The 14535-nt window shown below is 39.2% G+C and overlaps 2 protein-coding genes across 2 annotated transcripts; both read right to left on the bottom strand.

Annotated features, from left to right (window-relative positions):
- Positions 1-999: 999 nt before the first annotated feature.
- Positions 1000-8986, bottom strand: si:ch211-10d23.5 (uncharacterized protein LOC556599 homolog). The gene is made up of 7 exons (XM_058763578.1): positions 8826-8986; positions 5230-5296; positions 4872-4900; positions 4503-4655; positions 4295-4417; positions 4039-4065; positions 1000-1873 (listed from the first exon to the last, which is right to left on the bottom strand). The coding sequence occupies exons 3-7, from the start codon at positions 4879-4881 to the stop codon at positions 1074-1076; spliced, it is 1113 nt and encodes a 370-aa protein (XP_058619561.1). The 5' UTR covers positions 4882-4900; positions 5230-5296; positions 8826-8986; the 3' UTR covers positions 1000-1073.
- A 120-nt stretch (positions 8987-9106) lies between these two features.
- On the bottom strand, positions 9107-14535 carry srsf6a (serine and arginine rich splicing factor 6a). Its single transcript, XM_058763577.1, has 6 exons — positions 14334-14535; positions 12655-12890; positions 10840-10955; positions 10492-10694; positions 10033-10110; positions 9107-9952 (listed from the first exon to the last, which is right to left on the bottom strand). Exons 1-6 carry the CDS (start codon positions 14438-14440, stop codon positions 9517-9519), a joined length of 1176 nt encoding a protein of 391 aa, XP_058619560.1. The 5' UTR covers positions 14441-14535; the 3' UTR covers positions 9107-9516.

The following is a 14535-nucleotide window of genomic DNA, read 5'->3' as shown; positions in this document are numbered from 1 at the left end:
ACACTGGAGCAAACGAGTAAATAAAAACAAACGAATAAATAAACTGCACTGTCCACATTCAGCTGAGGCTTTGGCATGTGACAGTCATCATTTTTTATCGGGGAATGGAAATGTCATTTTTAAATGAAGCTGAATTGACATTAGTTCTCTTTTATCTGAAGTTCATTTCCGATCCTGCCTTTGAATTCACCTGAACATGAATGTGGAGGTGAACCAGAATACATTTAAACAACTATATTCTATATTTCTACTTCTGTATATAATGCATTATTTAATTTTCTGGTTTTTTTTTTCTCATGTGTTATAATGCCTATGTATGCAAGACAGATTGTTTGTGTGTAAACATAGCCTACTTGGAAATAAAGCTCTTTCCGACTTGAAATATGTTATGCATCACGCTTTGGCATCCTATAAGCCAATATATCTTTGATTTCTTTATTATTATGTAATTCAGACGTTGCTGTTCAAACATAGATAAAGATGCATTTAAAAAAAATCAGAGTACTGGACATAACTGTGTAAACTTAGTTAAATTCTCATTAAACCAGTCAAAGCCATGAGGGAATTTATAGTCACTGAACATCAGTGCATCAGTATTTGGGTCTTGTGTTGTTAGATATGTGTGTCAGCACACAATCACGTCACATTACAGTGCAATGCAAAGCCTGAAGTGAAACTTCCCCACAAAGAGGAATCAACTTTGTTATTGGACTTAATATGCATTACATTTGGCTTTAAATGCATAAGAACACACATTTTGCCTCAGGCTGAAGGAAGGCAATTTCAGGAGAGCTGCCAGTGACTAAAATGGAAAAAGGTAAATTCAATATTTCATCGTAAATGTAAAAGTAATGTGTTATTGACTAGTTACTTGAAAAAAGTCATCTGAATACATAACTAGGGTTTAATTGTAATGACTTTACCTCAACACTGCAGACATAGCACAGCACATGAGCTTTTGCAAACCAACCGTTAACAAATTACAAGCCAAAATAAAGGTTACGTCCAGTGTTTTTATTGAGTGAAGACACAGAAAACGAGAGTGAAGCTCTGAGGGATGTTGAGTCTGTCATTTAAACCACGTCCTCTGCGTCCCTGACCGCTTCCTCAAGCGCGTCGACTCTTTCCGCGTGGACATCTAGGGCACTGTGCAACAGTTCAGGACGCTCCTGAAACAACCACCACATAGATAAGCACTTGTGGACGCAGCGGCTTCTTTTGTGCTTACACAGACACTTCCAGTTGACAGACTTGGTGTCAAACGAGACGCGTGTCCTCCCAAACGGACACCATTTGTCCTCAAGGTCGGTGTACACAGAGAAGAAGACACATCTCTCTGAAAGGTCATGCTCGCCCCAAAAAATAGGGTACACACAATCCACCCCCTGTATGCATGCCCTAGAGTTCATCTCCTGGCACTCGTGTTTCTCGGATGCGGACAGGAGGTGTTTGTGGCTCATCTCCTCCAGAGAGTTAACGCACAGCGGCGGAGGGGGGACGTAGTGCCCTGCGTGATTCGTTCTGACCAGGTGACGGCATTCCTTCCCAGGATTCCCGCTCTGGGCCTGCGCTTTCATGAAATCCCAGCACTCCTCCAGCTCACACAGCAGAATCTGCAGGGTGAAGGACTTGCGGATATGAATGGGCACTCTCGGTCCGTGCAGATATTTGGGCGTAACATAAATTGCATTTTTGGCATCTATGCATAAAATGGGCTGTTGGTCTTGGCCGTGCTGTAGTCTCTCATGCCGCCTCAAATTTGAGGTTGTGGTAAAGAGGATCCCACACTTTTGGCACGCTGCCTTGCCTGCTGTCTTGTCTTCGCTGTCCGCTCGTAGGCTCTCTAGCAGCACTGTTGTAGGCTGTAGCTCAACTGGAAGAGGAGAAAACTTTGAGATGAATCTCAGTTTGGGATATATTTCTGAAACTGAATGATCAGCCACTGTGTGACCAGAGCTGGACGAAGTACACAAATCAAGTACATATTATTTCAGTAATAATAAGTGGGTAACACTTTATTTTAAGGTGTCCTTGTCACACATGTACTTACTATTATAATAACAATAACTTAATTACATGCAAGTGACCCTAATCCTAACCGTATAGTAAGTACATGCAGTTAATTAATACTACTGTATAATTACACTGTAACAAGGACACCTTAAAATAAAGTGTAACCGATAAGTGTACTCCTCCTTTTCAATTTCACTTGGGTAAAAGCACAAAAGTACTTGGTTTTTAATGCACTACTTAAGTATTAAAAGTAAAAAGTACTGATTGATGAATGTTTATTTATTTAGCAATTTTATATACTCTATCCTCCTGTTAAAAATACATGTCGTACACTTGATTACTACTGATATTTGTGACCCTGGAGCACAAAAGCAGTCATAAGCAGCACGGGTATATTTGTAGCAATAGCTAACAATACATTGTATGAGTCAAAATTATCCTTTTTTTTATGCCAAAAATCATTAGGATATTAAGTAAAGATCATGTTCCATGAAGATATTTTGTAAATTTCCAACCTGTTTCAACATGTTCTTATGAAATAGTAGTAAAAGTAAAAATAAAAGTTTCCCAAAATAAAAATACTAGTTACTGTCCACCACTGTATGTGACTCAATCAAATACAACGTCGTCTACCATGATGTCTCCATCTGGTCTGTGAACCAAAACCATTTTTTTTTGTGATTTAATATTCTCTTGGATATATCTCCAGAGAATTTGTTACACATCCAAAGTCAGGGGTGTCCAAAACCTATCCTGCAGAGTTTAGCTACAACCTCAATCAAACACATCAGAACCAGCTAATCAGGCTCTTCACTGGAATCACTAGAAACAAACACAACAAGCCAGGTGAGCTGAAGCAGGCCGGAAATAGGAGCATATTATGTGTATATTATGATGCCTTGGAAGCTGGTCTAAAATTATACCCTTAAAGAATAGTCGCATTAGCAAAATTTCAGAGGCAAAAAGGTCCTCTGTTTGTTATCGATGTATGAGGCACAGCTCACACGTCACTTGCAATCAGTGTTTGGGAAAGTTACTTTTAAACGTAATGCATTAAAATATTGCGTTACTTCCTAAAAACGTAACTAATTACGTTACTTAGTTACTTTTTATGGAAAGTACTGTGTTACGTTACTTTTTAAATATGAGCAGGGCTTGATTGTTTGTTTTTAATATAAGAAGTTCTATTTATAGCAAATGTAAAAGCCCTTTCATACCAAAAAGTGTAATGAATAAACCTCAGGCTGAAGGAAAAGTGAATTCACGTCTGTACAGTAGAACGCACGAGAAGAAGGTTCAACACTCTTCAGCAATAAAAAAAAAGAAAGAAGCACAGATGTTTATTTAGAGTCATGTTTGCTTATTAGTATGGTTGAACTGGATCATCGAAGGGCAGCAGCAAAGACATCGGTTAATAAAATGGGATTAAATACATAAAGGATATTTGTGCTATTTAACATTTAATTATTGCAGGTTTGCGTCATATTCGGAGTTGAATTTTATTCATTTTGAGGAATACTCAATCTGTTTTTTTTTTTTGCAAGTGAGATGAATTAATGCATGTTCACATTTACTCTAGAACTACAATAACATCTTACTCTTGATTTCTCTCAACATGGGGACAGCAGAGCTGTCAGTCAATCAATGGGAAAAACATAACTGGCGTGACTTATTTGAAAAAGTAACTCAGATATTTTCTTGTAAATTAAAAATTAATGTGTTACTTTGCTAGTTACTTGAAAAAAGTAATCTGCGTGACTCGCGTTACTTGTAATGCGTTGCCCCCAACACTGTTTTCTGTTGTAACACTGAAATCTGCATGAAGAAATCCTTCGCCCTCACGAGAAATCCCAGACTGTGTGTACTCCTACTGCAGCTACTGCATTTCATCTGTGAAAATGGTAAGTGTGTCTACATCTTTACGAGGTACTGTCACACAAAGCAGTCTGTTAAGTCAGCTGCTGTGGTGTTGGATTTGATCAATGGATGAGTGCTATTGAAAAATGATTAAATGCCATTGCTCACCTGTGGATTTGTCTGTCATCTCAACACCTGCAGTCACATGAAACAGATCAGAATTGAAGGACGAGCTCAAATAAACATGGTTTACAATATAGACAAGCATGTGTATACTGTGTACATTTTTGACTGGTAGTGTAGTGTGTATGTACAAATTGCACAACAATGAAAAATTACTAGCTATACAGCCCCGATACAGATTTGATATTAAATTTTCCTTAAATGACCACTCAATAAGAAATGTATTGTAATAGACACAAACCGTGGTTGGTTATATGGATTTTGTAATTCTGTGTCCTATGCAATATTTTTGAGCACATCGGGCAATGCCAGTGGCTCCTGCCATGGCCTCCGTCAGAACAATAACAGGGGATAGAAAACTTCCCTGTCAAGAACAGACAACATTGAAGTCGAGAATGGGCGTAAAACACTATTTGTGTGTATTGTAGAAACAGTTACTGGTCAATTACCAATGCCAGAGTCTTTATAATATATAGCGAATCTGAGATGTTTCTTTTTGAGGTGATGTTTAGACGCAGTGACTGGAATCCTGCAGTAGAGACAGTCGAGGTCCTTCATCACGCTGAACAGCTCCTCTTCATCAACAAACACAAACACTCGCTCTGCAAAACAGTCGGGGAAATACGTGAAATACAAGCTTTATTATGGAACCATTTACACTGCATGCGGATCACCTGAGATATGCAACTTCTAGTGAAATATGTTTTGATATTTATGACGGTGTTTAACTGATGTAGAACAGTAAAGTGATGTTACTTTACCCATAAATCAAACCCATAGGAAATTCTTACTGTAATAATATAAAGCATTATACTCACCACCAGTCATGACTATTCACTTCCAGAGCCTAAAAATACATTTAAAAGACAAATTCAATGAAGTACCAAATACTATTGTATTAAAATGTGATCTGAAATCTCCATTACAACAATATACTACTATTGTTACTACAGTAAAACTATGGGAATTTGGTTTTTAACACCACAGTCTATGCAAAAATAAATCAAGACATTACACAGAATAACAGATTGTGAAAGCTATTGATGCATTATTTACAGTAGGCACAATAACTGTGGCATTTTGTTGTAGACTATGGTTACCCTGGTGGTTTTGGTAATAGTAATATCCTTTAAACCGTTTACTAGAACCATAATAAACAAAGACATGTCTACTAACCTCCCACAAGCAGATGTGTGGATGTAAATCAGTCAGATTTTCTGTCAAATCTCTCGATGCAGATTCTCTAAAGATGACATCTCAATTTTAAGAGCATCGTTCAACTGCGGTTTTAATATATATATATATATATATACATTATATAAGAAATAAAAACACGCGACTGAGCTGCTATGCGACGCCGAGTCTGACGCACAATCACGTGACTGTCGCCTTTTAAAAGACGTGCTGCTGTAAACTACACCATTAGCGACTGCTGCTGCCTAAAAAACATGGTTCCCATTTAAAAATAACAATGTATTCTGTCGATTATATATATATATGTGTGTGTGTGTGTATATATATATATATATAGGTCGCACGCACATCAACAGATGCACGTGCACGATGTGACAATGTTTCAGGGTTACTAGATTTAACGATGCAACTGTGTTGGATGCTTCTGTTTTGCAGACTGTAATTTAGTTTTTATCTGTTATATGGCACACTTTGTTACATTTTGAGTATGATTTGTTAAATAGTTTGTGTTTTGGATGGTTCACCACCCTGAGTGCGAGCACATATACTGTTACACAGAGTAGAATAGCTTTTTTTTGTCATTGTACAGCTGTACAACGATATTTTTCCTCTCACATTGAAAGTACACACATACAGGTGCTGGTCATATAATTAGAATATCATCAAAAAGTTGATTTATTTCACAAATTCCATTCAAAAAGTGAAACTTGTATATTATATTCATTCATTACACACAGACTGATATATTTCAAATGTTTATTTCTTTTAATTTTGATGATTAGAGCTTACAGCTCATGAAAGTCAAAAATCAGTATCTCAAAATATTAGAATATTACTTAAGACCAATACAAAGAAAGGATTTTTAGAAATCTTGGCCAACTGAAAAGTATGAAAATGAAAAGTATGAGCATGTACAGCACTCAATACTTAGTTGGGGCTCCTTTTGCCTGAATTACTGCAGCAATGCGGCGTGGCATGGAGTCGATCAGTCTGTGGCACTGCTCAGGTGTTATGAGAACCCAGGTTGCTCTGATAGTGGCCTTCAGCTCATCTGCATTGTTGGGTCTGGTGTCTCTCATCTTCCTCTTGACAATACCCCACAGATTCTCTATGGGGTTCAGGTCAGGCGAGTTTGCTGGCCAATCAAGCACAGTAACACTATGGTCATTGAACCAGCTTTTGGTACCTTTGGCAGTGTGGGCAGGTGCCAAGTCCTGCTGGAAAATGAAATCAGCATCTCCATAAAGCTTGTCAACAGAAGGAAGCATGAAGTGCTCTAAAATTTCCTGGTAGATGGCTGTGTTGACTGGACATCAGAAAACACAGTGGACCAACACCAGCAGATGACATGGCAGCCCAAATCATCACAGACTGTGGAAACTTCACACTGGACTTCAAGCAACATGGATTCTGTGCCTCCACTCTTCCTTCAGACTCTGGGACCTTGATTTCCAAATGAAATGTAAAATTTACTTTCATCTGAAAAGAGGACTTTGGACCACTGAGCAACAGTCCAGTTCTTTTTCTCCACAGCCCAGTTAAGATGCTTCTGACGTTGTCTCTGGTTCAGAAGTGGCTTGGTAGCCCTTTTCCTGAAGACGCCTGAGCGTGGTGACTCTTGATGCACTGACTCCAGCTTCAGTTCTCTCCTTGTGAAGCTCTCACAAGTGTTTGAATCGGCTTTGCTTGACTGTATTCTCAAGCTTGCGGTCATCCCTGTTGCTTGTGCGCCTTTTCCTACCCAAATTCTTCCTTCCAGTCAACTTTGCATTTAATATGCTTTGATACAGCACTCTGTAAACAGCCACACCTTTCAGTAATGACCTTCTGTGACTTACCCTCTTTGTGGAGGGTGTCAATGTTCGTCTTCTGGATCATTGCCAAGTCAGCAGTCTTCCCCATTATTGTGGTTTCAAAGAACAAGAGATACCCAGAATTTATACTGTAGGGATGGTCATTTATTCAAACTCAAATGTAAATATTCTAATATTTTGAGATACTGATTTTTGACTTTCATGAGCTGTAAGAAATAAACATTTGAAATATATCAGTCTGTGTGTAATGAATGAATATAATATACAAGTTTCACTTTTTGAATGGAATTAGTGAAATAAATCAACTTTTTGATGATATTCTAATTATATGACCAGCAGCTGTAGATACAAAGTGCACATTTAACAAAGTGTAAACAATGATTCAGAAAAGTTATACAGTTATACTGTATATACCAAAAGTGCAAAATAGGTATAGTGCAAATGTAGCAAATATACAGTATACAAAGTGAATGAAATATTAATAAATACAAGAGATTAAGGATTAAATATATAAATATAAGAACAGTATACTGCACAGCTACATCAGTAGCTGTATGAGTAGTAAGTGTCTGCATTTGCTCATCTGCAATATGTCTCTTTCCTATCAGATCTGAAATAGATGTGTAGAAAATGTCTTTAAGATGTTTATGATTTAGAATATCTGCCAAGACGTTTATCAGATGTTTTTACACCGCAGATGTTTCCCAGATCAAGCACTCTTTATAGAGGCCTACCTGTGCAATAACAATCTGTAATGTTTTTACATAAATTAGGTTTTTACACCAAAAATTATGTAAAATTATGGTATTTTGGAAAGGTTTGTTATAATATAACATACAGGTTTATGTTAAGTTATAGAAATATGACAAAATGATTTGAAGTGTGTAAATAGTGCGATTTAACAAATCTGAATATTACGTATTGTGTAATTTAGATTTTTAAGTGGTTTAGTTGAATTACTTTGAATAATTTCATTACATTTGTGAACACATAGATCAAAACATTGACAAATGTGTCTGAATTATAAAAGCCAGAAGCGGTAAGCTACTAAAGAAAGAGCCGGATCTGTTTGCGGAGCTGAGCCGAATGATCCGGATCCCTAAGAGGCAGAAATCACCGTCCGTCACACAGCAAGACACGTATTCAGGTCAACCACACATCATGTGCATTTTTATACATTTAACAGCCCAGGATAATAATAAACAATCGATAACTCTTGATTTTTCAACCATGTGTCATGTTTATATTAAACAGAGTAATACTGATGTTTTTAAAACATACAGTAATTTTACTTGTGATTAATAATTCCCACCATAGTGCCATTTTAAAACTGAGCTGCTTTTTTAAAATATATACACAAATAAGAAAATGGCAGTTTGTGAATGTTTTGTGAATCCGGCCAGATATCTGCATCTCCTGCGCTCCAAGCCAGTCCCATAATAACCGTCACCACTCAAATTAATGCATGGCTCCGATCAACTGTATAGCATGCGTGTAAGACACCAATGCAATTATAAAGTAATTATTTTATCATGAATAAATCTTTCAGTGAGTAAAACTGGCTGCATTATAGACTACACAACATCATGTTATTTTCAAATTATTATTTTAAATTATTGTCCCTGGATCAGTAGGGTACTCTTAGGGTAATAAAGTAGCTGTAGCAGGAACAGATTTTAAGTATCAATTCCACCTAAAAAAAGATGCAATCTAATCCGGTCTACATGAAATAAGCTGCTCCTGAGCAGGTTTAAGCTTACGGACCTGTTGCTGTGACAGCAACTCCGGGATCAGCGTCGAAGAACCAAATGATCCAAGATCATGCCAAATCGTCAACAATCAAATCCAGCTAACAGAGTTAGCGACGTATGAAGAACAGGCCCCAGAACTGTAAAATAAAGTGCTACTATTATAGTTGTTGGTGTGAATAGGCCTTAAAGTACCACTTTTATCTGCTAAGGAAGAAAAAAAAAAAAAAGTATAGCTCTTTACAAATCAATGATTTTTGGTGAAAAAGGCATTAAATAGAACACACAACAATAAAATAAATAGACTGGATTTTAATAAAACAAAATCAGACAGCTTTCAATGAACTATTACATGAAGAAACTGAAGCCTAGATTTTTCCGATAATAGTTTTACAAGCCACTAGATGCAGTGACTTTTCGTTTCCTTGCCAAGAAGCCTCTTCCAGCCACACACAGCACATAGGATCATGGTTTATAAAAAGGACTGACATGCAGCACACTAAATTAAATCACTTATTTCCATGCTATTGTTATGAATATAAAATATCAAAGCGGTGATTCATTTTTACTATAGAAGAGTAAAATAAAACAAAACAAATGCCTTGGACCTAGATCCCATCATGACCATTAGAAAACTATCCTGGACAACTGGACTCGTAAGGAGGTGGGGGAAAAAACCCAAAACAAAAATCAGACCACACTTAATACTAATCTTGGGATGCAGATCTGGAACGGGAGCGGGATTTAGAGCGCGAGCCAGACTTCGAGCGAGAGCGTGAATGCTTATCTGGAGACTTGTATTGGCTCTTCTCAGCCTGAGGTGATGGAGAGCGAGAAGCAGACTTGGCACGACCTCCGTCGCCATTCTCCATCGGTGAAGCAGATCTACTTCTGGATTTCTTGCTGACCGATTTCTCCTTGGAGCGTCCACGATCCGACTTCACTTTAGAAGTGCTCTTAGAGCGGGACTTGCGCTCATCCGAGCGGGAGCGAGACTTGCGACTGGTTGATCGACTGCGAGATTTGTGTGTGCGGGAGCGAGAACGAGATTTACGGTTGCGTGAGTGAGACTTGCTTGATGGGGATTTGGAGCGAGACCTGTTTCCCGACCTGGAACGGGAGCGGTGTCGGCGAGAGCGAGACCTACAAGAGACAAACAGCAGCTGAAAGAAGAGATACAAACAGACATATTTACATTCAATCAATTTTTGTTATTTTAATACCTTGAGCGAGATCTTGAGTTGCTCCGAGAATGGCTGCTACGGCGACTCCTACTACGAGAACGACGCCGGCTACGAGAACTGGGGAAAAAAAAAAAAAATATATATATATTTTTTTTTGTTGAACATACTTCTATCCCAGCCTAATATGCAAAGTCAACTGTAAACATGAACACCGAGGCTCTGATCAGAGCAGCGCTCTTGAGCATTCAGTTTGGCATTGGACTGTTTGTCCAAACAAAGATGGGAGTGTTTGAAAACAGCCTTTAAACATTGAAGCAATTAAATATGACCCAGGATAGAACCTTGTGGCACACCAGAGGTGAAAATTGCCCAGCAAGATCCCAATCCTATAAGATTTGAAATGTCTTGAATATTAAGTCAAAATCCAAGCCAATTTAGGGGCACGACACTACCAGGAAACTGGTGTTTTGCACTTGTTGGTGATAAGTTAACACTCACCGAGACCGGCTACCAGAGTAGGAGCGCCGCCGGCGCTGCTTGTCTTCAACCAGACGAATCTTCCTGCCATTGATGTCTGTTCCATCCAGTTTGTCCAGAGCTCTCTGCATGTCAGAGTAAGAGCGGAACTCAATGACTCCCTCATTGGCACGCTCCTTATGGGCATCTGCATAGGTCACCTCACCTGCCTGTCGCATAAAATCCTGCAAAGGGAACCCAAACTTCACCTCTGAGCACAACACTGCTGGCGATGGCAAGGTACTTTTTCAGTCATAAATGGCGATGCTGAGAGAAGATTTTTATTTTATTTTATTTTTTTTAAACAAACCGAAATTCAGCAACCGTTACCTTGAGGTCTTGCCAACTGCAGCGACTAGACAGATTCTCCACAATGAGGCGGTACTCGGTGCGAACAGGAGGGCCATACTTGTCCCTTCCGGTGCGACTCCTGCTGCTGTAACCACCTTTATAAGAAAAGGGAAGGGAACATAAAAAGATCTTCTTACGACAGAGAAATCAGGGAAAGACAAGCGCCATTGTCTTAACATTAGAACCTAAGAGAAGATACAAGTCATATATTTGCCCTCTGTTGCTTATTGCCAACCTGTTCAGACTCAAGAGCAGTTTGCTGCCTCCCAGAAAAGGCATTACTATTTGGATAAAAGAGAAACTGATAAGACACAAATAAGGCTGACAAGACCATTCTGGCCTTTCAGGGCAAAAATGATATTTCGATAGGCAGCATGAAACATTTAAATGTTTTACTATTTAGGCTCACAAATCCTTCGCTTGAACATCTTGACTTGCCCGTACAGAAATGCTAGTGTAACCCAATGTCTCCATTTTAGGTATTTCTATTACATCCTGGATAGAGGCTTTCCATATGGACAACATAGCAATAACTAGTGTCATTCCTCACCATCACCCCTGGTCTATTGGCAAAAGGCTGCTGTCATCTTGGCTTCCGGTTAGGTCAGCCAAAGCATCAAGGGGCAAAGGTCACACACACATTGTAAGGTGAAGAGGCCAAGGCCAAACCGGTCAGGTAGTCATCTTAGCCACAACGACACTTGGACTCAGCCTCAGCCCCCACTGGACTCTTTCAAATTGAAACAATCAAGGACTTTGTTATTGTGAAAATCAAATTGGAAATAAAATTAGATTTAAACATGGACGTTGATGCTTACTTTCCACTGGGCTAGAACACAAGCTTAAACTCAAAAACAAAAGAAATGGTATATTGGGAAAAGAAACACGATCATAAAATAGGGCTGGGTGATATCAAACACGATGATCATGCGCATCTCGTCAGTAAAGCCAGTTCCGTGATTAGTGGTAAATCGCCATCACCTGCTTTCAAATGGAGCGGCATTTAATACACAGAGCCGTAGTTCACTGACAAGCTATGCAATATCACGTTCATTATCGAAGGTGATCCATCTGTGATATTGCATAGCTTGTCAGTGATCTACGGCTCTGTGTATTAAATGCCGCTCCATTTGAAAGCAGGTGATGGAGATTTAATGCTAATCACGGAACCGGCTTTACTGACGAGATGCACATGATCATCGTGTTCGATATAATCGCCCAGCCCTAATATAAAACACCCTCTCAAAAAAAACAACAAAAAAAGAACTGTAGAAGCATGTAAGCTAAAAAGTAACATGTTTCAAGTCATTAGTGAAACTAAAGTGTGAAAAAACACTTGAGAAAGAACTGGCAATGACTTGCACCGATATGACTGGGCTAAAGGCTTAATGTTCATTTTTAACATTTCACTAGCATTATATGAACATCGTAACGAAGACATAAGGAATCCAGAAAGCTGTGCAGCAGATTTGGCTTTCTTTACTAAAAATGAAGAAAGGAAGAGGAAACAAAACATCTTTGCTTTTTAAGAGCATTTTCATCAGCAGTTGAAAGGTGTTTCTGCCAGCATGATGTTTTGATAAATCAAAAATTGCTTGAATTAACAGCAAAAGAGATAGAGAAGAGGAAAAAAAAAAAAAAAAAAAAAACCACTTGTAAGCAACATTACACCTGGAGGAACATAAAATTGGGTAGCAAGTTGTTACATGCTTGCTTACACTCATAATATCCTCTTAAAAATGATCTGATTTACAGAAATTTAAAAACAAGTACTCAATGCAATGCATTACTTACTGCGTCCTCCTCCTCCTCCACCACCTCCTCCACCACCACCACCTCCTCCTCCTCCTCCTCCTCCACCTCCTCCTCCTCCTCCACCACCATGATAGCCCCCTCCATAGCTGTCCCGGTCCCGGCGCGGACCCCTGGCGTGCTCCACCATGACCCGCTCTCCACACAGCTCTTTACCGTTCAGCTCATAGACGGCGTCATCAGCATCACGGGTGTCCTCAAACTCAACAAAGCCGTACCTACAAGCACAGCACTGATTAGGCCAGGAATCACAGAGCAGTGTACAAATGTAATGGGGTTAAATCCAAAAGTTATTGAACCCCAACATGCCCGTGTGTCATAGATTAAAGCTGCTCCTGGAGGAGACTCATGATCTTAGGCTCTCCACTTCTCAAGTGTTGGTCATTTGATAATGTTGCTGAAAGCATTACAAGTGCCTATTCTTAATCAGATCAGATCTACTTTTGAAGATCCACTGTGAAGAAAATTCATGTTTTTTCACAATGTATTTGCATTGCATGGGTTTTTACACTTTCAGTTCTCTAAATCCTTCTGAGACAAAGTCAAGCCTCAGCTTGTAATTGAAGACACTCAGTACACAAAGTATAAACTTGCAAATTTACTAAATTGATGCAACAGCAACTGAGATACAAATGAAAATATGGTGCAGTAATTATCTTAAATTGCATAATGAACGTGATTAACTGTAATTACAACCAGACCAGGAACGAAAGTAACGACCTAAAAAGGTTTGTCAAAAACTCTGATACTGGCTTGAGAAAGTTTGTAGTTTAAAAAAAAAAAAAACAACCTTTAAGGTTTCTAGTTTGAATTGTTATAAGCGGTTTTAATAAGCTTTATAAGCCAAGGCCATGACATCTGTCAGATGTGGTTACTAGGGTGTCTTATTGTGCCTGCCAGGGATTTTTAGCTAACATGTTTTAGTTCTTTACTAGTGTATGGCCCGGATTAGTTAGTATGGTTCAGCATGTAGTTAGCAAGTCCAAAGCTGTTAGGCTTCACTAGAAAAACAGAGGCTTAAAGCAGTAGAATGAATCAGAAATGTCAAGTTTCAAAAGAGTAAGTGAAAATCAAAGAACAGCACGTTGGCTTTCTGAAGCCAAGATACCACGTGAAGTGTGAGTGAGAATTTTACACGAAAGGCAGTGATAATTATAACGTGGAAACATAACTAACAGAGCATTAATAAGTGAACGCGTTATAGTAGTTGTAGCGCGCGTGCTCCGCCCATCTCAGCTCCAGCCGCTGCTTCGGTTTAAGGGTCGAGAAAATGGAGGCGCTTCAGCCGTAAACGTGGCGAGAGCATCAGACTCTCTCTGCAACAATCACCTGCTTCAACCAGCAACCCAAACAAAACATTTCCCGCCGAATATTGCTCAGCATCACCTCATAATCAACCACCGATAACAAACAAACTCGCATTCGTTTTAAAAGTGGCTTTTCATTTTGTCTATTATTATATAACTTGCAAAAAAAAAACAACAACAACAACGTTTAGACTTAACACTAACCTAAATTTGAGTAAAAGTTGCAGCTGAACACCAAACAGACGTCTAGCATCGCGGATGGGTTTAATGGCGGTTTCGCCGCGCGCTGATTCTAGCGTTAGCTTCCTCGTGCCGCGCTTTATTATTTTGTCGCGCGCAGACGAATGAACTCACCCGTTTTTCAGATCGACCTCCAGAAGCTTCCCGTAGCCGCCGAAGAACCGCTGGATGTCTTTCTCGCGGACATGATAGCTCAGCCTGCCGATATACACACGAGGCATCTTGATTTCGCTCGAGCTCAGCAGCAGCAGATTATCTCCAGCACTGAAATCAGCCGCAACAGGCTTTTGTCCGTTTGTCAACCGGAAGTTCTTCG

This window comes from Onychostoma macrolepis, chromosome 23 (assembly GCF_012432095.1).
Source record: "Onychostoma macrolepis isolate SWU-2019 chromosome 23, ASM1243209v1, whole genome shotgun sequence".
NCBI classification, from domain to species: domain Eukaryota; kingdom Metazoa; phylum Chordata; class Actinopteri; order Cypriniformes; family Cyprinidae; genus Onychostoma; species Onychostoma macrolepis.
Note: the sequence above shows the minus strand (reverse complement) of the source record. Positions and strands in the feature narration are given on the sequence as shown.

Bases quoted from the DNA above. Each gene is read 5' to 3' on its own strand.
- srsf6a (XM_058763577.1), bottom strand. From the start codon at position 14,440: ATGCCTCGTGTGTATATCGGCAGGCTGAGCTATCATGTCCGCGAGAAA. The intron at 12,891-14,333 runs GTGAGTTCATTC...CTGTGCTTGTAG, and splicing joins GAGGTCGATCTGAAAAACGG to GTACGGCTTTGTTGAGTTTG. The intron at 10,956-12,654 runs GTAAGTAATGCA...TTTCTTATAAAG, and splicing joins TGGAGGAGGAGGAGGACGCA to GTGGTTACAGCAGCAGGAGT.
- si:ch211-10d23.5 (XM_058763578.1), bottom strand. The intron at 4,418-4,502 runs GTAATTGACCAG...TGTTCTTGACAG, and splicing joins TTATAAAGACTCTGGCATTG to GGAAGTTTTCTATCCCCTGT. The intron at 1,874-4,038 runs GTGAGCAATGGC...CTCCTCTTCCAG, and splicing joins GATGACAGACAAATCCACAG to TTGAGCTACAGCCTACAACA.